General features: G+C 41.9%; 1 protein-coding gene across 2 annotated transcripts in view; it reads right to left on the bottom strand.

Annotated features, from left to right (window-relative positions):
• Patj (PATJ crumbs cell polarity complex component) overlaps nt 1-21,767 on the bottom strand; it is a 325,946-nt gene that overhangs the window by 96,266 nt on the left and 207,913 nt on the right. For both annotated transcript variants that reach the window (XM_036177074.1, XM_036177075.1), the window contains one exon: nt 5,174-5,246. In XM_036177074.1, coding sequence (XP_036032967.1) covers nt 5,174-5,246 — 73 coding nt within the window. The remainder of the gene's footprint in view (nt 1-5,173; nt 5,247-21,767) is intronic.

Raw genomic sequence — 21,767 nt, 5'->3', positions numbered from 1 at the left:
CTCACAGAGATCTGCCTGCCCCTGCCTCCTGAGTGCTGGGATTGAAGTCATGGGCATCACACCTGGCTTGTTTCTTTATTTTTAAAATAAGATCCATGGTTGTTGGTTTAGACTATGTTATGACTGTGTTCCTAAATCCAATGCATTTTTCAAAACACCACATAGGACTTTTAATTCTCACTGCAGCAGAAGTTCACAAACATTTCTTTTTGCCAAAAAAAATTCTGTTTATTAGATATGACAACCTGCATTTCTCTTTCCTAACCACTACCATGAACATATTTTTAGATGAGTTGGAATTCCAGCTCAGCAGTGCACAATTAAAGGCAAAGTGGAAATCAGGGCAATGGCTGTCCCTCTGCAACCATCTCCTCAGCTCTTCATGACTGGCCCTCCCTCCCAGGGGGCATTCGAGAAGCACAGCCTCTGAGCACAAGCAAAACAAAAGCTCCTGTTGTAGAAAGATGTCTCCAAGATTCTGGCCTCCTCATGAAGGGATGCCATGAATATTCAACATCCTGATTTTACCTGAGCACTCATCAGTCTCTTAGGAGACCCCTGCAATGACTTTCTAACTCGGTTTTCCTCCTCAATTAAGACAATTAATCCCAAAGCACACACTTGTGGCAGTCAGAAAACTTGTGGGAACTGTTTTGGTTCCCAGGATTGAACTAAAGTTGTCTGGCTCTGAAACTGCCCTTCACAAGTGTCATCACACACTGAACCTCAAGATACCTTTAGCATTGCCTTTCACAAGTGCCTTTACACACTGAGCCATCTCACACCTTTAGCATTGCCTTTCACAAGTGCCTTTACACATTGAGCCTCAAGACACCTTTGACACTGTTCTTCAACTAATCCTGAATTATAGCCCTGGTTGGATGGTCTTGTTCAAGATGCTTCCAACAGATCCAAGTGCCTACAGCTTGTCATTCAGGCCTTCTGGAGTTTAGAATTCAAGACACTCATGTAACCTTAGTCTATTTTTCAACATCTTCCATGATTTCATTTCACATCCCTCTCACTCCCCCAACTACTACATTTTCTTCTTCTGTGGTTTAGTTTGTGCTATTCCTGTGTTCTATGAAACCATTTCTAAGCATACGGAGTCTCCCTCTAACCCAGACTGTCTGGGCTCATGATTCTCTTGCCTCAGCCTCAGTGTTGGGAGGTATGTGAGGCACACCTGGCAGCATAAGACATTTTTCAAAGTCCAACCAAAGAAACGAAATACTCACATTAGCTGTAACAATATCCCCAATGACCAAGGAACAGAATCACCTAAGCATTGTCAGTGGAGGACTGGATAAGAAAAATGAGTCTTATGTATACACTGTGTAAATCTACCAGTGTCGGAAAAATTAGCTTCATTAAGTGAAACAAGCCAGATGTTCTAAGTAAAATATCACAGGATTTCACTTAACTATGGTTTCTCAAAAAATGTTTATCTCACAGAAGCAGAGAGTAGCATGCTGGTTACTAGTGGAATTGAGGAAATGTAAGTCAAAGGCTCCAAAATTTCAGTTAGATTGGGCAATTAAGTACAAGACACATAATCAGACTGTAATTAAAAATGCTTGCAGTCCTGAAAATCTCTAGGAGGTTTTTTTTTTGTTGTTGTTTTATTTTGTTTTTTTAATTAGATATTGAGTTAGGATATTGTTGTATAGCCCAGGTTAGCTTGGAGCTCTTATGTAGCCCAGGCTAGCCTTAAACTCACTATTTTTGTCTTTGGCCTCAATGCTGGGATTATAGGCATGCAGCACTCTTAGAGATTTCAAATAATCTTAGCACACACACAAAACAAAAACTATGTGAAAGAATACATGCTATCTACATTGGGCTAGCCATCCCATAATGTATACATATTCCAAAAACAATGTTGATACTGGTAAATATAAACACTTTTCATTTGTCAATTCAAGAATTAAATAATTTAATAAAGGAGGAAATCCCATTTTGTTCATAACCATTGAAGATGGAAGATGTCAGAAGCTGGAATGCGTGCTAGAGGCTGGGATAATATGAGCACAACCGAAATAAACCCCCAGCATATGCCAGGCTTTGTCTAAGCATTTCACAGTGTTAATCCTTCCAGGGTGAAGATCAGAACTGAGATCTGCCTGACTTCTGAGCTTGTGCTTACACACTGTGCCACCCAATGCTGCAGTGGTCTCACTGTGGCCAAATGTGCTGTACAGAAAGGCTAACAACACTGTGGAAACATGCAAAGCTGTGCAGACTCTTCTGACATAGGACCTGACCCTCATTACTCCCTTCTGATATACTTAGAAGAGTCTTCACAGAGAAAGAGAAGCTTTGCAGGGGGTTAACTGCCTTTACCAAACTCACATAACCAACAGGCAACTGGCAGAAAGGAAGTCAAGCAACTCAACATCAACCATCACACTTCTAGTTCAACATTCTGCTAGCATATTCTCTCTGACTGTACAAGCACATAACTGCATGAAGTATTTGGCTAGAACTATGCCAGATGTAAGAGCTTACTAAATATTTACCAAACAAGGAAGGAATGTGAGATGTCACTAGCATGCAATAAAAGTCAGCATGAATTATTGTTGTCAGGTTCAACTTAACAGTGGCATGGCTGCACTTAATGTATGGCTTATGGTTTAAACCGGTTCTTTTTTTTTTTTTTTTTTCCTCGAGACAGGGTTTCTCTGTGTGGCTTTGCGCCTTTCCTGGAACTCGCTCTGGAGACTAGGCTGGTCTCGAACTCACAGAGATCTGCCTGGCTCTGCCTCCCGAGTGCTGGGATTAAAGGCATGCACTACCACCGCCCGGCCTAAACTGGTTCTTTTTGTCATACACCTTATAAATTATGCTTGAACACTCACAGAAATGCCGTGGGTAAAGGCAGAATGACTGGAATATAGGCAAATAAGGAGGACAGAATAGTGAAGAGGCTTGTAGCTTCATTCTCATAGGTGGTGCTCTTCTGCAGGTGACAGCCACTAGAGCCAGCAGTGCAGAGAGCTGACAGCTCTGAAGATGTAATTCAAATGGCAACACTGTAACAGGAATTAGAGCCCTGTTCTTTTAAAGGAAACTATTTATCGGACAAGCACCTAGTGTGACTTCCTTACCTTTCAAATGAAATGCTGATGAGGCATACTACAACTCAGCTCTTGTGATGAGGGTCCTGAAAGTTACATGCGGTGTCATTTCTTCTTCATATACACTAGCAACCTGCTTTACTTAAAAAGCAAAATCAGGCCAGGTGGGCTCACCCTTAGTCCCAGCACTCGGGAAGCTAAGGCAGGTAGATCTCTATGAGTTTGAGACCAGCCTCCAACCTGGCCTACAGATGAGTTCTAGGCTAGCGAAGACTACAGAGTGAGACTATGCCTCAAAAGAAAAAAAAAAAAAAAGGCAAAATCAGCCTTCTAAGTGCTCATAAGACAATGTTCTTTTGAATGACACCAAGCTACTTTTTCTGGCTAATTACTGATTCAGCAAAATTAAGATATAAGAAAAAGAAATCTTTTTTTACAGATGACTAAATTTTATTTCAACAGTGATTCTAATTATTTCTGTGATTAGCATATTTATTTTTAAAATGAATTGCGGTATCTAGTATTATATACCATAAAGGTTGACTAAGATTCAAATGACAAAACAGTTCACTTGTGCTGAATGCTTGCTTTGTGGCATGAAATGTACTAAGTACTCCATATGCACTGCTTCTTTCCACTCCATGACAAGTGATAGGCTTGGTGGTCATGGCCAGGTCTGACTGGCTAACCTGAACAAGGGCCCATGGGCATAAGACTTAGCCTCTGTGTCTCTTCTCAAGGTTGAAATAACATCACTGCCTCTCAGTCTGATGTAGGAGTCATGAAAGCAGTACTGGAAATACTTAGACAGGGCCTGACACAGCGAGCAGCATCCTCGGTCACCTGCCACATGCAGCCTCTGAGCAGGAAGCTGCAACCCCGGCTGGCCAGGGACATACTAAAGAAATCATGTGGTTGACACTCACAGCCACTCCAGACAAAAGAAAACCAATGAAACCATGGTGCTGCTTTCTATACAGCTCGGTATTATCTGTGGCCTCAGTCATCTTCTGGGAAGTCTTAGAACATATTCTGTACATGCATTATTTAATCTTAGCAATGAGGCAGAAGCTACTGTCATTATTCTGCAAAAAAATTAAAACATTGGTCAAAGGGTTATTGCAACTGCAACTCTTCAAGACTCCATGGCTTCTATACGGCTGCAGGATCCGGTATTTTGGCTGCAGGGCTGCCCTTGCCACCATGTCTTCTATCTACCCCATGTCTTCCTTCTCCATTCCCTCCACTATCTCTTGGTGCTAGGCACTGAGCCTAGGGCCTAGTGCATGCCAGGCACAGACTCTACTGCTGCATCTCCAGACCCTGTGAGGTCTTAAAAAAACAAAACAAACAAACAAACAAACAAACCCTTAGTGTTGGCAAGACTGCTGAAATCACGATGATGGAAACTGTTTATTGCTAGAAAATTTTAAGACAAATAACTGGTCAAAACAAAAAACTTGTAACTGGAATAGCTTCTGATTCAATCGTGACTGATCTTGATTGGATTCAGAGATGGGGCTAGCAAAGCACACCTCAGGTGTGTAAGTGAGGATGTTTCTAGAGACAATGGACCTATGGAGGAGGAAGTGAGGGGAGAAGCCAGCACTCATCCACGAGGCTGAGTGTCTGGAAGGAAGAGGGGGAGGGAGACGCCAGCCCACAGGCATGAGGGCCAATTCTTCCTGACAAGTTCTACATTGCTGTGGTGCCCTGAGGATGAGTCCAGCTGTTTCTGTCTTTCATTGCAGACTCACACCAACCATTCCCCAAGGGTTCGACACTGCAGGCCCCTTGTTCTTCGTGGATGGAGCAGCGGCAGGCTTCTCTGGGTTTTGAGTATGTTAATGACCACTGCTAGATCATCCAATAGATCTGAGGAACTTTGTAACTCTGAAGAGGTAATACCAGTGGTTGATTCTAATACATTTATTCAACAATGCTTTATACCTTATAATACTCTCTATACTTCAAATGCTTTCTATCTTAGACATGAAAATCTGCTAGTTAACAGATATTATGTGGCTAAAAATCAAACAGTAAGGTTTTATGGAAATGGTGAAAAACTCTGAGCGCATTTTTCTGAACAACTTTACCTCAACAGGTGACGGGGAGTTTGACGGTAACAGGAAGGGAGCGACAGCCATCTGATGGACTGCATCTTCGTTTCTGTAAAAAACGTCACACAGGAAGAATCAGCACTTGAAAATGGTTCAGTTCCTGACTCAAATTACAAGTACTTCCTTAGTCCTTAGTTCAAAATGTGCACATAATACCACAGAATTAAACATGTATAAGGAGAGATCCAGCATGCAAAGCTATCACACAAAGACAAGGTGCTGTGCTTGAGAGATACTCAGATACAGTTACTAATAACAAAGGATGATGATGCCAGGAGTTAGTCATCCGGCCTAGGACATCCGATGCTGTAGAAGATAATTTTGGAAAGGTGTCAACTCTTTCAGCACTTCGGAATGTCAATTTTTCAAATGACTGTACACAGCCTCTAGGCCCCACTCATGTCTACAGTGTTGTGTTCTTTGAACTGGAAACATTCCCAGCCTCCTCATTTGTCTTCAGACTTTGCTCTGTGAATGAGGGATGTCAAGATATCTATGCAGGCCCTACGTGGCAGACTGTGAGGAGGCGTGATGGATGGGGAGAGCAGAGCTCTAGAAAGACAATGCCTTGTGGTTATGTGAATGCTGCTTGTCATCTTAAATGAGCAGAGCAGGGAGGAGCTGGCATGTAATCAGCAGGGGGACAGGTGCACAACCATGGCTAAAATGCCAGTTCTGATTATCTGGCTCATTTCTGTGTTACCAGCAGATAGTAGGCAGTGCTTTGTGGGAGATTATGACTGTCATACACTATTCACCAATCATGCAGGACCAATATAATTTACTTATGTGAAGTCTTATCTTTCGCAAATAAAAACATGAAAACTCACAAAGATGCTTTCTGATTAACATAGGAAAGCTGGTGATATAGCTCAATGCTAGAACATTTGCTGACTATATAGGAGGGCCTGACTAGCAGTAAGAAGGGAAAAATAAATAAACATAAGACCCTGTATATCTTTCCACATAGAAAGGTGATTTAGCTGACTTGGCAGCTGGGTAACAAGTCCCTTGTTCCATGTCATTCCTGCTTTAGACCTTAGTCATAGTCATGTCCCTACACTCTTGAAAGGCCCACCTTTAGTCAATTGATAAATATCTACCCATACTTTTCCAGTATGATTCAATAACCTCAACAAGATGACTGGCTCCTCTAACAAGGGCCACATTTACCTTTTCTACATTGTCGTAGCCAACTTGGGTCTTCTCCTGAGCTCACCATTTGCATTTCCCCACTTTAAGGTTCTCTACTACATGTCTGACAAGCATCTTGAGAAAACAGAACTCACTCTTCCACTCTGTCTCCAGATGGCTCTGTAGCTTATTCTCGCCTGAGTGCTCATGAAGACTTGCCCTCCTGGTCAACCGGGAACTAAGAGTCTTTGAAAATTTAATCTGCCAGTGTACTTTGATCATAAGCACCCCCATGACTCTCTCATCCCTTCCTCACCACTGAACCTGTTCTTCTTCCCTGTGAGCCTCTCTCCTACTTTCACGCCTACCTGTGTGTGTCCAACTGCATTTACTGAGGGTCACTTGCATGAGCACAGGTGGAGAGCGTAGAGTCTTTGTAGAAAAAAACCTCATCTCTCAGTGGTATTTCCAATCCATGAACAAGTCTTATGACTGTGTTCAAAATATATCTTAAACCTTTTCACTGCTTCCCAGCCTACCCTGTGTGTTGGCCACCACCATGTCTCGCCCTAATCCAAGAAAGCTTTTTATTTGATTTCCCATCATGTGTTTCTCAGCATTTTCACTGAAGTCCATTCTTCCCACAGCAAAGTTATTGTGGTTTTAATAGATACATCTGACTATATTAATCACCACCCTTGCCTCCTTCTCTTTGTCGTCATCATCTTCTGTTTTGAAACAGTTTCATGTAGCTCAGGCTGTCCTCAAACTTCCTATGTAGAGGAAGATGACCATGAACTTTTGACCTTCCTTCCTAATGTTATTATACTTCGATTCTGGCTTTAAATCATCCTACAGCGCCTCATTACATTGAGGAGGCGGTCTACTGTGTTACTCGTGGGAGGAGCCCACCTCTAGTTGTAGGGCTTTAGGGAAATCACTTCTCGAAAGTTCTTGTTTCTAGACTGTTAATAGAAGCAGACTGAACTATCAGTATCCTAAGCTGGTGAATATTCTTTGGGAAATGAGGCAGAGTATAAGGAGATGAAGGGGTTGGGAAGATGGCTAAGTTGATAAAGCACTTGCCATACAAGCCTGAGGACCTGAGTTCAGATCCCCAGTATCTAAGTAAAAGTTCGTGCCTGTAATCTGCTGGGAAGGCAGAGACAGGTGATCCCTGGAGCTCCATGGGCAGTCAGCCTAGAAGAACTGGCAAGTTCTAGGTTCAGTGAGAGACTCTGTCTCAAAGAAATAAAGTGGAGAAGGATAGAAGAAACACTCAGCACTGACTTCTTGCCTCCAATTGCATGCACAGACACTTGCATAATATATGTACACATAAATATATGTACACATATTTTTAAAAAGTATAGGTGTCATTTCTGATTTTGTCCCTTTTTTGGATTGTCCAGTACTTGAACTAAATCAAAACAAATGTGAGAAAATCAACATCTAGAAATGTGCTATAGAACATGAAGAATTTGTTTATCCTGGCAGCATTACTGATGCCTTGAATACACAGTAGTAGACTACAATTACAGGACTCCAATCCATTCTTCAGTAGCTGTTCACACACAGAAAAAGCAATCAGGTAACATGGAGCAAGGAATTTTTCCTATTGAATAACACAGTACAGCTCAATAAAGCTTTGAGCAAAAAGCCATGGGGCATACCTGCTCCAGATGTATAGCTCATGGGGCAGGGCACCCTGGAAAGTAGTTAGATAGATGGCTTTTCCTTTCTCTCCTAAAGGCTATGAACATTGAAAACATGGCTGCCCATATATTTCGAGGTCATGATTAATTGTCTCAGGACCACGTAAATCAGGTAAGCTATCTCTTTAAAATTTAATGATTTTTCCACAAATTAGTATGACTTCAATGCCATTTAAAGTCCACTAGTTTTTCTTTAAATCTCACATCATAGAAAACCTAAAATTACTCTTTTTTAAAATATATTTTTGTTTTTATTTTTTAGCTTCTGAGAAGATGGCTGCATCTCATTGAATGGTTCATTTTCTAATGTGGAAAGTCACTGGTCTCTTATTCTTTTTTTTTTTTTTTTTTGAGCTGAGGATTGAACCTAGGACCTTGTGCTTGCTAGGCAAGCGCTCTACCACTGAGCTAAATCCCCAACCATTAAAATTACTCTTAATAGGCAGAATAAGTTACAGTCTTTTATATTCCACTTAATAGTGACTGTTCACAAAGCCACATCCAGCTGTGGAGAGTGGCACCGTAGTGGTTTCTAAGAGTAAAGACACAGGAGAAGAAAACCAGAAAAGGATTGTCACTGCAGATGAGCAGTGGGCCAGGTGATGTCATTGACACTGCAAATGAGCAGTGACCCAGATGACATTGTCACTGCAGAGCAGTGGGCCAGGGACTCCTATGGAGACTTCTGGTCCTCAACCATTGAAGATCTCATAAGGAGTCAAATCTGTCTGCGTTATAATCAAGCTTTTAAACAACAACAGTGGAAGGTTCTTAGGCACCCATATGAGATACCACCTGGAGTGGCAGTTGTTTGTGCTTTTATAATTAGCTTAGGCACTGATAGAGAGACAATGAAGCTCCACCATAGATAAGAGTGAGAATTTCCAGGGTACATTTCCCTGTGGATACCACAGTAGCCCCAATCCCTGGGGGCTATGTCTGAAGATACCTATTGGATGCCTAAGACCAAAGTAATGAACCTACTTATATTCAGTTTTCATACATGGTGTTCTAGTCTGTCTTCCTGTCTGTTGCTATGATAAAAACACTGACCAAAAGAAATTTAGGGGAGGAAGGGATTTATTTGGTTTACACTTCTAGGACACAGTCCACCATTGAGGAAGTCAGGGCAGGTACTTGAGCAGGAGTTTGAAGCAGAAACCATGGAGAAATGCTGTTTGCTGGCTCCTGCTTAGCTAGCTTCCTTACAAAATGTAGGACCACTCACTTAGGGATGGTGCTGCCCACAGGGGGCTAGACCTTCCTATGTCAATTAACAACTAAGACAACCTCCACAGACATACCCCACAGGCCAATCTGACCTGGGAAATCCCTCAACTGAAATTCCCTTCTCAGATGACTCTGTGTCAAGCTGATAATTAGAGATAACTAGAACATATGAATATCGAGAATGGGTTCTATATCAGACACAGTGAGAAATTAACACAACACAGGACAGTAACAAGGTACTGTTATGTGAATTATCTCAAAGAGCAAAAAAAAAAAAAGAATGTCAATACTTGCAGACAATGGTTAACAGCCAGGTAACTGAGACCATGGCTAATGGGCTAATGGGCAGGAAATGTTCATCTCTATACCTGCTATGCCCTATGACAACTGCTTGAGCTGTTCTTTCTTCCACTACAAGCATAGGGATGACATTTTATGTCTTTGGAATCCCAGCTGATAGCAAGAGAGTGTGCACACTACAATGTCTACAGAATGAGTGACCTTAGAAAGCATGAAATGGAAGATAGTGTGATTAAGCTAAGTCCTGTGCTTTCTAACCTGCTTCCATGAGTCAATGTCAATATGCTGCTGCCAGTAATCAGTACTTCCCCACATGAAGGAAATTCTGTGGTGTATGTCCAGCTCATTGGCAACACCTGGATGGTATATTACATCCATACTAGATAACACAGACACCCTGCCTCAATGAGTGTATGGAGCAGATAGTCACCTTCGGGGCAACCAAATTCTCCATCCCAGAGACTCACATTTTAGTTAGAGCAGATACACAGAGCTCAGTGGTGTATCACTAAGACACCACCAAAAGCAATCCTCCAGCTACTAGGGGCTTGGCAACGCCCCTGTGTGGACATCTCTAGCGATGCCCTCGTGCCTTCTCTTAATGGTTCCTGTTGACAATCAGCAAGATGCACTCTCCTAACAGTGTCTCCCCATTTTTTGTTAAGACAGTCTCACTTATCCCAGGCTGGCCTCTAACTTACCAGCTGAGAATGACCCTGAACTTGGGACCCTCCTGATGCCACCCTCCCAGTGCAGGAGTTACAGTCCTTCCACTAGGACCACTAGTTTAGACAGTACTGGGAGAGAACCCAGGGCTTTATGTATGCTAGGAAAACTGAGCTACACTCCAGGCCTGTCTTCCTTTTAATTTAAGCTGGTTACAGTTTAATTAGTTGAAGCTCAATGATATTGCTCATTTTATTTTGAATATGTACATATATTTGACAAATGTTTACAATATGAATATAAAAATGAATAAAACATGATTGCTGCCTTGATAATATCAGCAATTAGTGAGGAATACAGCAAACAAACAGGAAATTACAATTGTAGAATTATTACCCTGGGGCTGTCAGTTTAGCTTTTCTCAATAGGCTATTAAGAAGTCAGTCTCTTATTTGTAGAATATATTCATAGCAAAATATATTTTGGATCCTGATTTAAATTCTTTGTTAAAAATACACTTATGGGGCTGGGAAAGACAGCTCAGTGGGTAAGAGTTCTTGCTTGTTCTACAAGTACAGTGATCTGAGTTCAAATCACCAGTACCCACACAAAAAGTTGGTGTGGCTGCGCATGCCTGCAACCCTAACATTGAGGAGTGGAGAGTTCTAAGAGCTTACGGCTGCCAGCCTAGTTCAAATAGCAAGCTTCCAGTTCACTGTAAACCCTGTCTTAAGGCAAGAGGGGCGGATGTTATTCTGTGTTGGGCAGTGAGGAGGTGTGAGGTGATGTATATGTGGTACTTGTATGTGTACCTGTATGCTTAAATGCAGAGGCCAGAGCAGCACACAAGCAAATACATGTGCCACACCTACATCACACCCACAGAAATGTACTGGCATAAAAACCACGCAGTATGGATTAGGCAGAGTGCTAAGAGGGCTGCTGAGATTCCTTCCCATGTCCACACCACCAACAGTGAAGATGGGCTGTGAATTTACTTACACCGTCAGTTTACGTTAAGTGACACAGCTGGCTTCAGGCTAAAGGAGATTACCTGACTGTTCCTGAACTAATTATGAGAAGCCATTAGAGAAACGTCATGTCTCAGAAATGCAGTGTCCTGACCTCTTAATCAGACTGTTTACGTGAATTCTAAGCTGAAGGAAATTCTTCCTGGAACACCTTGATCTCAGGGTTGAGGGGGCTGCCTGATGAGGAGGAGGAACTGGGCATACCCCAACCTGAGCCAGCAAGGAAACAGTTTTAATAAGGAGTTCACAGGAGAATTGCCCCCACAGCCCACACACTCGAGACTCACTAACCCCTGATTCTACCTTGTGAGACCCTTAGTAAAAAACTAGCTCCTGTCCAGATTTCAGAACCCATAAGCCAACAAGTGGGGGTGCTGTGAGCCACTGAATTTGGAATGATGCAAAATATATGATATAAAAAGAGAAAACTGTGATACTTTTTTATCTACCTATCTGTCTATCTATCTATCTATCTATCCATCCATCCATCCATCCATCAATCATCCTAAAGGCAAGGTTTCACTACCTAGCTTTTGAGGGCTCAGAACTCACTATGTGGCCAGGCTGGCCTTGAACTATAAAGGGCTGATAGTTAAAAATCTATACATAGGTAATCTTACTTTGCTAATTCATGGTGTATATGTAATTTGGAATAAGTTCTTTTGCTGATTTTGTTTCAAAAATAGATTTGTTTTTAAAAGGAAGTAAATAGCATCCATATCGCTGGGTGCCATCTTGGCTAATGACTCCATCGGGATGGAGGCACCCCATGGGACTGGCAGGCTTCTTGGCTGATGACCTCGTAAGCAACATTGTGACTGGCAGACATCTTTACTAAGGTTAAAGAGAGTGCATGGCCTATGATTTCACCCGTCTTGATTGAGGGAAACCAAGTTAGGCAGTACCCATAAAACTTCTTTGCCTTCCTCAGCCTCTTCTTATCATTGTATCTCCTTTTTAAACTAAGGAGGAACAACAGGTCCCCAGGATATTTTGGATTAGCATTTTGTATGATGATTTTTGTCCTGAAAGTAAAAATTTTAGATGAAAAAGACGTATGCTTAATAAGGTAAGCTTAATCAAGGTTAATAAGTTCCAAAGGTTATAAAGTTCTACTCAGGTTACCAGATGTCTGTCTGACCACTTACATCCTTGCTGACTGTGTTTGACACCAGTATCCTAGAAAATTTTAGATCAGAAACAATGTATGTTTGATAAATAAGGTTTGTAAATACCCAAGGTCTATTCAGGCTAGCAGAAACTGACTTGAACATATATGTACATCCTTTGTCTTTGTTAACTTTGTGAAGTTTTAGCTATTTGGATAAACTAACATATAAGAAACTTTGCTATTCAACAAAGGTACAGTATAAAAGGATCAGAAAGATAAGGTTCCCAAGTCATTTGTGGATGGTATTTATGATTTTAAGTTTTATTTTGCTGCTAAAGGATTTTTAATTAAATCTTAAAAATTCTAAGGCTAAAACTTAACAGGGATAAAAGTATAAAACTTAATTTTGTAAAAGCTGCTAACTTATTGTAAACTGTTAAAGATAACTAAGACATGCAAGATAATGGTCAGTCACCTTGTAAATGATCAGATTCTTTAATGTGCTCAGAGCTAAGCTTACAGTCATGCTAAGTATATTTCATTTATAGGGACAAGCTTTATTGAACCTTCTGTATATGTTATCAAGGATAAGCCTGAAGCAAGTAACTAAAAACAAGTAAAGTCTGTTTAAAATTAGGTATACTTAATAGACTAGATGATGGATCTCAAACTCAGAGATCTACTGAAAATGGCATTTAAAATGTTTAATGAAAAAACCGTCCTATGACAGACAAAAATGCCAGCCCTTAGAAGTAGCCCCAAGGTCTCTTCCAAAGAAGATGACAGGATATAGACAAGTCCTCCTAGATTGTAGTAACACTAACCATTTGGCAAAGAAATGCCCCATGCCTCGCCTGCCACCAGGATCCTGCCAGAACTGTGGACAAGCAGGACATAGGAGAATTAGCTGCCCCTCTTTGCCTTGCCAAGGTAGGCCAGTCTCTCAACTTTCTCATCAATAGGAAAGTCACTCAGACCTTCTGGGCCTGGCAGCTTAAAGTTGATGCTGCCCAGTATGGCAGTCAAAGACTGATACCTCCCTGACCTCTGCCCCCAAAGAAACTATGAGAACATGATAACATGGTGGAGCTTAGGGTAATTGTCCAGGTGGGTAACTCACTATAATTTTAATTGATATAAAGGACATCTGGATCATGCTTTTTGCTCACATTTATCCTTCTCAGATTTCTGATGATGCTGATGGCTAACTAGAGCTTTATCAGTTTAGCCAGCTCCCCACGCCCCTCGTAGAAATCAGGCCTTGCATTTTCTAGAGCTACTAGGTTTGCTGAGAAAGACAAGCTCACAGACACTTTACCTTGCTAAGAGGCTTCATATGGAAAGAAATAGACTCCCAAAATAGGTTTCAATGTAAAATCCAACTCAAGCTCTCATGCTGCTGTTCTAACTAAAATTGTACTTTTTACCATTCCATTATTTAAGGGAGCTTTCTTTGCAATGACTGCTCTAGTAGTCAACCATTTGTGTCTCATGGAAAATAATTGGAATGAAAACGAAAAAAAAAAACAAAACAACAAAGTTTATGCAAGTTGTGAGCGTCTAAGAAATAATTTAAGGTATATAAATGCAAATTATAAATGTCTGAGGAAATGATGTAAGCTATATGGAAAATATTTCAGATTTCATACCTTCACTCTATGCTATTATTATATTAAATTCAAAGTTTTAACATTAATCAATGAAGTTCTGATAAGCTATTAATCTAGCCCTGGTAAACCACTGATTATTATCATAGTTACAAGCTCAAAATTTAATTTTCCTTTGGTTGTTTTCAAAATATAGTCTTAAAAGTGTTTCTCACTGTGCTAAAAACAATTCTGTCCTTCCTTCCTTCCTTCCTTCCTTCCTTCCTTCCTTCCTTTCTTCCTTCCTTCCTTCCTTCCATCCTTCCTATCCATCTATCCATCCAATCAACACCCAGTCTATCTATCTATCTATCTATCTATCTGTCTGTCTGTCTGTCTGTCTGTCCGTCCGTCCGTCCGTCCGTCCGTCCGTCCATCCAATCTACACCCAGTGCCCTGGACAGAAGAAAGAGTGTTCATGTTTTTAATCCTGAATCATTTTTTGAATCCCTAAGCTTTTGCTATGGTTCAAAGGCACAAGTCTGCTCCAGCTGTTTACAGACTTGTTAAATGTTTTTCTTGCAATGAGGATTTCAGTGCAGACTACAACAGTGGTAATGCTGATATATCTAAAACTTTGACCTTTCTTTGTAAACTTAAAAAACTCATGCAAGCTTCAGGGAGTTGTGACTTGGTCACAGGTTAAATGGATTCTAGGTACGTACTCCTGTCCTGCCAATCATCAGCCTAAGCTTTCTCACTGACTGCCTGTTCATGAGGGTGGGCTCTCTCTTCCCCCTAGTCTTCCACTGCCCCAACTGCCAGGACCACAGTTTCAAGTGCATACCCAAGATAAAGGTTTTTCCCCTAGGTGCCTTAACTTTATCTGTCCCTGCTCTACATCTGTCCCAGCAGATTTCCAGTCAACTGGAGACTACAAACTGCTCCAAATATACCAGCCTCGGGTGGTCCTTTGGAACTAGTGAGCCCTAGACTTGCTGGACGCTGATGGAAACCAAATACTTCTGATGGAATTTCCTCGGACCAGCATTCCAGATCACTCCAAAGTGTCCTGCATCTTGCTAGCCCCAGATGGTCCAGCAGAACCTGGGCAATGAACCAGATGTTCACTGTTGCCTCCTGGCATTCCGGCTTTCTTGGTCCTTGATGACTAATTTCATTGGAGAAGCAATTACAGAAGAGAGTATGTTGCCCTGATCTTCAATAAAAGGCAGGAATGTTAGGTCCAAAGGAAACTAGTTCTTCTCTACCAGATGGAGTCAATTCCCTTCTCTCTGGCAGAAGGGACAAATGGCTACCTGTGGTGCCTATTGGCATACCAGGGCCATGCTGGCTCCATGCTCCTTCATTATTACAAGTAACCTGTTAAAAATTAGAGGGTTGATGTGTCACCTGGCCTTGTGGTCAGGGGGTGGTGGCGGTGGCACTGTAGAGAGAGGCAGAACTGGGGACTTGATGGTGGTGACAGGTGAGAGGGAGGGCTGAGATCCACATACTGTCATTGCCCAAGGGGGTCGGCAATTTCGTGTACAACAGCCTGGAGCTTAAGCAGATGCAGACTCAGCCCTGACCCTACCACATGGCTGTGGGATCACCCTGCCTCTGGGCAGCAATGGAGGCCCGAGATGAAGAAAGTTTCATTTTCTGGATTGGGCCTCCTTGAAGGACCACCATGGCCCATGATGCCACCAGAGGCCATGTTAGTGTTGGTGGTCCATGCTGCTGCCCCAGGCCATGATGAAACCTGAGATCCATGTGGATGTATGCAGTCTGAGCCGATGTCTGATGCCCTGGTGGTGTCCTTTGCTGCCTTAGGGCACTAAGATGATGTGAGTGACACGTGTGACCACTGAGGCCACATTGAGGCTTGTGGCCTATGCAGCCACGGAGAGCCACGAGTGAGCCAGTAGTCCTGATACAGCCAAGGGCTGTGTTGATGTCTACGGCCTGTGTTACTACCAAAGCTCATGCACATGCCTGAGGTCAGGGCTGCCTCCTGAACCCACGCTAATGTCCCTGTGTAAAAGGAGAACTGGCCCTGCCCCTTGCTGGCTCACAACATTGTACCAGTGACATAGGTGGTGGCATGGGGGTGGGAGAGCTGGCTCAGGCCGCAGTACAACTCTCCTCAGCTGACGGGTTCTGGTGCGCATGCAGGTGGAGAAAGACACATCCTTCCTAAGGGGGCTGGCCGTTAGGAATTTGACCACGCTTCAGTGAATATATGGACAATACAGAATGGACTTTTTGGGGGGATGAGGAGGAGGTCATGAGGGAGGGGAGGTGGACATGGGAAGACTAGGAGATGTATGATGTGAGATTCCCAAGTCATCAATGAAAAGAAAAACCAGAGGGTCACAAAACTTGCAGAAAGGGTTTCTCAAGATGGGTGCTGTGATCAGACCGAACGGCTGACTTAAGGGTTACATAATCTGACCTGGGTGAAGCAGGTTTATTATTTCTGTTTCAGCCTGATGCTTATTTGTTGTTGTCAAGGTCTTCCTCCTCATATTCCCCCAGCCAATCAAAAACAAAACAACACTCGAGACACCAGAGGCCCTAAAACTAAACTCCCACATTGACTCATTCTCCTAGAACCAGTGGGGAATGGCATGGGCTACTAAATTATAGTCATGCCATCTAAACTATCTTGGGAAAACTGGTCTGGTCACTTAGATCAGCCACAAATTCCTATAGCATGTGTCCCTGACCTAAAGGTCATGAAAACGGTTTGCTGATCATCCAGAAACTGAATCCTGTGGGAGAAATCCTTTGGTCTAGGTCTACGTCCTTCCCCAAATGCATTTGCCAACTAAAATGGATGTTACCATAGGCCCTTGTGTCATAAACTGTATATTTAAAGATGTAAAAAGGAGAGTCAGTTACGATATTAACTTTTAGCCCTATATAAATGTGAATCAACGATTTGATTCATAGGAGCCAGAGCCAGTGGGGAGGAGTGCAGCTGGGGACTCATCTTAGGTCTGAAGCCAGCCCTGTGAGCAACCTGAGGCTGACATCAGGAATCCCAGGAATGCAAGGACCTAAGATGTTCCCTCACACCTGTGGGAGTACACTTCCACCACAGCAAATTGTGGCCTTTGCCTTTAAAAGTGACTCTCTCCTTTTAGCTGGGCATCAGTCCCAAATCCAACCAGGATCCGTCCAAATAAAAATCTGGCTAATTACAACTGGATGGTGGTGTTTTGGTATTTTCTAACTCTGGAACATAATCACAGATTTTGTGATGTTGAGTCTCAGACACTTAGACTTCCAGGCCGTAGATCTTTATTACCATTAACATATCAGCTGTTACCCGAGGCACCAAATGTCATTTCATTCTAAAGGCTTTGCTCTTCTTTCTTCTCATCCCATGAACCTATCTCAATCCACTTGTATCAGTGGCCTGGACTATGACAAGACAGTCCGTACTGGTTTCCCTGACCTGTATTGGAATTAATCCAAACCACTCCCCTCTCACTGAGACCAGAATAAATCAAAGACTTAGCATCATCTGTGCTGTTCTGCTATCTATACAGGTACCTATTCACATGTCTGAATTTTTAACTTCATGGCTTTACAAAAGATGTATACAGTTGGTATTTATATTTTTAGGAAGTCCAGTGAGCCCATCACAATAATTTCTGTCGATGGTGAAAAGTAAAACTAGACATTTCACAGGGTAGGATGGATGTATTTGTAAAATGCTATCATTTCTCATTGGTCAAGCTGAGATATTTCTAAAGCGTATGTTCATTTCTTTTTTTTTTTCCTTAAAAAAATTTTTTTTAAATTCATTTTACATACCAACCACAGATTTCCCCTCTCATCCCTCCTCCAGCCCCCTCTACCGTGGCTTAACCCTCCCTCCCTTGACCTACCCCTCATCCCTTCCTCCAAATGGGTAAGTTCTCCTATGGAAGGGACAGCAAAGCCTGGTACATTCAGTTGAGGCAGGACCCAGCCCCTACCCCCTGCTTCAAGGGTGAGCAAGGTGTCCAACCATAGGTAATGGGGTCCAGAAAGCCAGCTCATGCACCAGGGATAGATCTTGATCACACTGCTAGGGGCCCTTCAAACAGACCCAGCTACACAACTCTCTCCCCTATTCAGAGGGTTTAGTCTGGTCCCATGCAGGTTCCATAGCTGTTGGTCTAAAGTTCATGAGTTCCTATGAGCTTGGCTCAGTTGTCTCTGTAGAACCTCACATCTGACAGAGAGCTGATCTCCAAAATATATAAAGAACCCAAGAAACTAGACATTAGTATACCAAACAATCCAATTAAAAAATGGGCTACAGATCTAAACAGAGAATTCTCAACAGAAAAATCCCAAATGGCCAAAAGACATTTAAGGAATTCTTCAACATCCTTAGTCATCAGGGAAATGCAAATCAAAATGACTCTGAGATACCATCTTACACCTGTCAGAATGGCTAAGATCAAAAACACTGATGACAGCTTATATGGGACAAGAAGAACATTCCTCCACTGTTGGTGGGAGTGAAAACTTGTACAGCCACTTTGGAAATCAATATGGTGACTTCTCAGAAAATTGGGAATCGATCTACCTCAAAACCCAGCTATACCACTCTTGGGCATATACCCAAGGGATGTTCAATCATACCACAAGAGTACTTGCTCAACTATGTTCACAGCAGCATTACTCGTAATAGCCAGAGCCTGGAAGCATGCTCCTCAATGGAAGAATAGATTAAGAAAATGTGGTACACATATACAATGGGCCGGGCGGTAGTGGTGCACGCCTTTAATCCCAGCACTTGGGAGACAGAGTTGGTGAGTTTGAGGTCAGCCTGTTCTACAGTGTGAGATCCAAGACAGGCACCAAAACTACACAGAGAAACACTGTCTTGAAATAACTAAAAACAAATAAAAAATATACACAATGGAGTTTTACTCAGCTGTAAAAAAACGATGACATCATGAAATTTGCAGGTAAATGGATGGAACTAGAAAATGTTCATTTCTTTTAAAAGTAAAAGCATGTCAGTTGTTTAGCTTGAACTGTTCAGGGGACCCCAGGCAGGGGGATCGGGATCTGTCCCTGGTGCATGGGTGGGCTTTTTAGAGACCAGTGCCTAGGGTGTGACGCCTTGCACTTGGTGCAGGGGGAGGGGCTTGGACCTGCCTTAGGTGAGTGTGCCAGGCTCTGCTGACTTTCCATGGGAGACTTTGACTTGGGAAATGTGGGGATGGGAGTTGGGTTGGGGGGAAGGCTGGGGGTGGGAGGAGGGAAGAGGGGAAATCTGTGGTTGGTATGTAAAGTGAATAGAAAATTTCTTAATAATAATAAAAAAAAGATACTATAGAAAAGGCAAAAAAAGTAAATATGTGCTTTCTGCTATAATTTATAGAAAATTTTGAGTTTACTTCTAAGTTGTGAAAACAGTCTTGATAAAGAACAGCATTGAAGGTTTTCCATACATCAAAACTTACCACAAAGACACAACAATCAGAATAGGATGAAGAGCCCAGAAATAAACCCTTTTGTATGTGACTGAAAGACTCTCAAGGGCAGCAAAGGGATTCAATATGGAAAATGATGATCTCTTCAACAGTGCTGGAGAACACAGGCAGTGACATGCACAGAACGACACTGGATCCTTCCTTTCTATCCGATGTCAAAATTAACTCAGAATGGATCAAAGACCTAAACACAGGAGCTGAAACTGTAAAGACCTTTGGAAGAGAAGGCAGAGGGGAGTCTTACAGCAGTGGACACTGAATGGCAAAATGGCCAATTCCTACTGTCCGAGTCTAGGGGAGAGAAGAGCAGATACAGAGTGTGCGGGTTCATACTCATTGTCCACTTGACGGGAGGTAGAATGACCAGGAAACCACACCTCGAGGTGCATCTGGGAGAGGGCTTTCAGGGAAGAGCAACTGAAAGAGAGAGCTGCTATGAATCTCAGTCCTACATGAAACAAACGACAAAGTGAATTGCTATCAGTGCCTACCACTGTCTGCTTCCTAACTGTGGGTACACAGTGACCAGCTGCCCCAGCACCCACTGCCCTGCCTTCCCTGCCATGATGGACTGTACCCACAAACAACATAAATCCTTTTTTCCTTGAACTTGCCTTTGTCAGGTATTGTGTAACAGCAACTAGAAGAGTGATAAATTGTTATTTTTGTTAGAATATACTGTACATGCATTTCTACTCATGTTTAATGTAGCGTACTTATGCAGCTCATTTAACAATGTAATGTAAATTTCTAGTCCTTGAAAGTTATTATTATAAACTATTTAGGATAATCAAAAAATACAGATTAATAATCATCTATAATAGTCAAACCTATAGTCATGTTAGGCATGTTTTCAAGGTCATACATAGATATATTTAGATTGATAGATGGTCTTCAAACACTTCAAAGACCTACAGAATATAGCATTTAATATGTTTAATAACCTAAGGCTTTTCATGACAGTGAGACACGTCTGCTCCTGACAGTGCCAATCTACTTCAAAAGAAGATAATGGGCTTCAAAGGACCTCCATATGGTGTTTTCTTTCTTTATGGCAAAAGCTGGCCATTTGGAAAAAACAACAATAACAACAACAATAACAAAAAAAAAAAAACCGCCCTTGCCTCAAAAGAAATCAACTGACAAACTTTGCCAAGACAAGGTAGGACAGTCCTTCAAGATTCCCTGCTTTTCAAAAATGTCTGTCAAATATACTAGGCCTGTAGGCCAAAGCTGGATGCCCTAATGTTACAAAAGAACTTTGGGTGACAGCCCAGGCAGCCAAATGTCCCTGTCATTAGGTAATATTACACACTTTTGGAGTCTTAGATGGAGTTAAAGACTAGATAATTAAACTTTAAGTTTTCCTTAGTTATGATAAATGGCAAATTAGGTATAAACCCTAAGACTCACAAAGATAAATATAATATTTTTTTAATTTGCTAAATATAAATGGACTGAATATGGTAACTATAATTCTTACTTGATAGCCATTTTTGTTGTATATAATTTTACTATGTTAAAGTTAAAAACCTTCCTTTTTTATTTAGATGAAAAGGGAGAAATGCTGTGGAATAATCTTTCTGTACACTGAAAATGTGTTGCTCTCATTGTTAATAAAAAGCTGATTGGTCAATTGTGAGGCAGATTTTCTTTTTTTCTTTTTTTTTTGAAGCTGAGGATCGAACCCAGGGCCTTGCACTTGCTAGGCAAGCACTCTACCACTGAGCTAAATCCCCAACCCCTAGGCAGATTTTCTGAGCAAAGAGAATGCTGGGTAGAAGAAGGAAGGGTGGAGTCTGAGAGTCGAGAGTCAGACATGGAAGAAGCAACATGGGAAGTTCATAGATGAGGTAAACGAGCCTCAGGGCAGCACATAGATGAATAGAAATGGGTTCATTTAGGTTGTAAGAGCCGGCAGGAGACAAGCCTAAGCTCTCAGCCAAGTATTTATAATTAATACTAAGTCTCCATGACGTTTAGCTGGAGGGACAGAACTGATCAGCAGTCTAAGAGAAAACTCCACCTACAGAAGAGTAACCACAACATAGAATTTCAGTTCTGGAGCTGGATGATGATGGCTGTACAGCAATATGAATGTATTTAATGTCAGTGAACTGATGGTTAAGATCACCAGTTCAACGTTATATGGATGTGACCATAGCTTAAAAGCATTAATAAGAAAAAAAGGTACAAGTATGATAAGTAATAATATTTGATCTATTTAGAATATCACTGGAAATCACGGTTGCTGTCATGACTGCTCTGTGGCCACCTCTGTGAAATATAA

The sequence above is a fragment of the Onychomys torridus genome, chromosome 2 (assembly GCF_903995425.1).
Source record: "Onychomys torridus chromosome 2, mOncTor1.1, whole genome shotgun sequence".
Taxonomy (NCBI): domain Eukaryota; kingdom Metazoa; phylum Chordata; class Mammalia; order Rodentia; family Cricetidae; genus Onychomys; species Onychomys torridus.
Note: the sequence above shows the minus strand (reverse complement) of the source record. Positions and strands in the feature narration are given on the sequence as shown.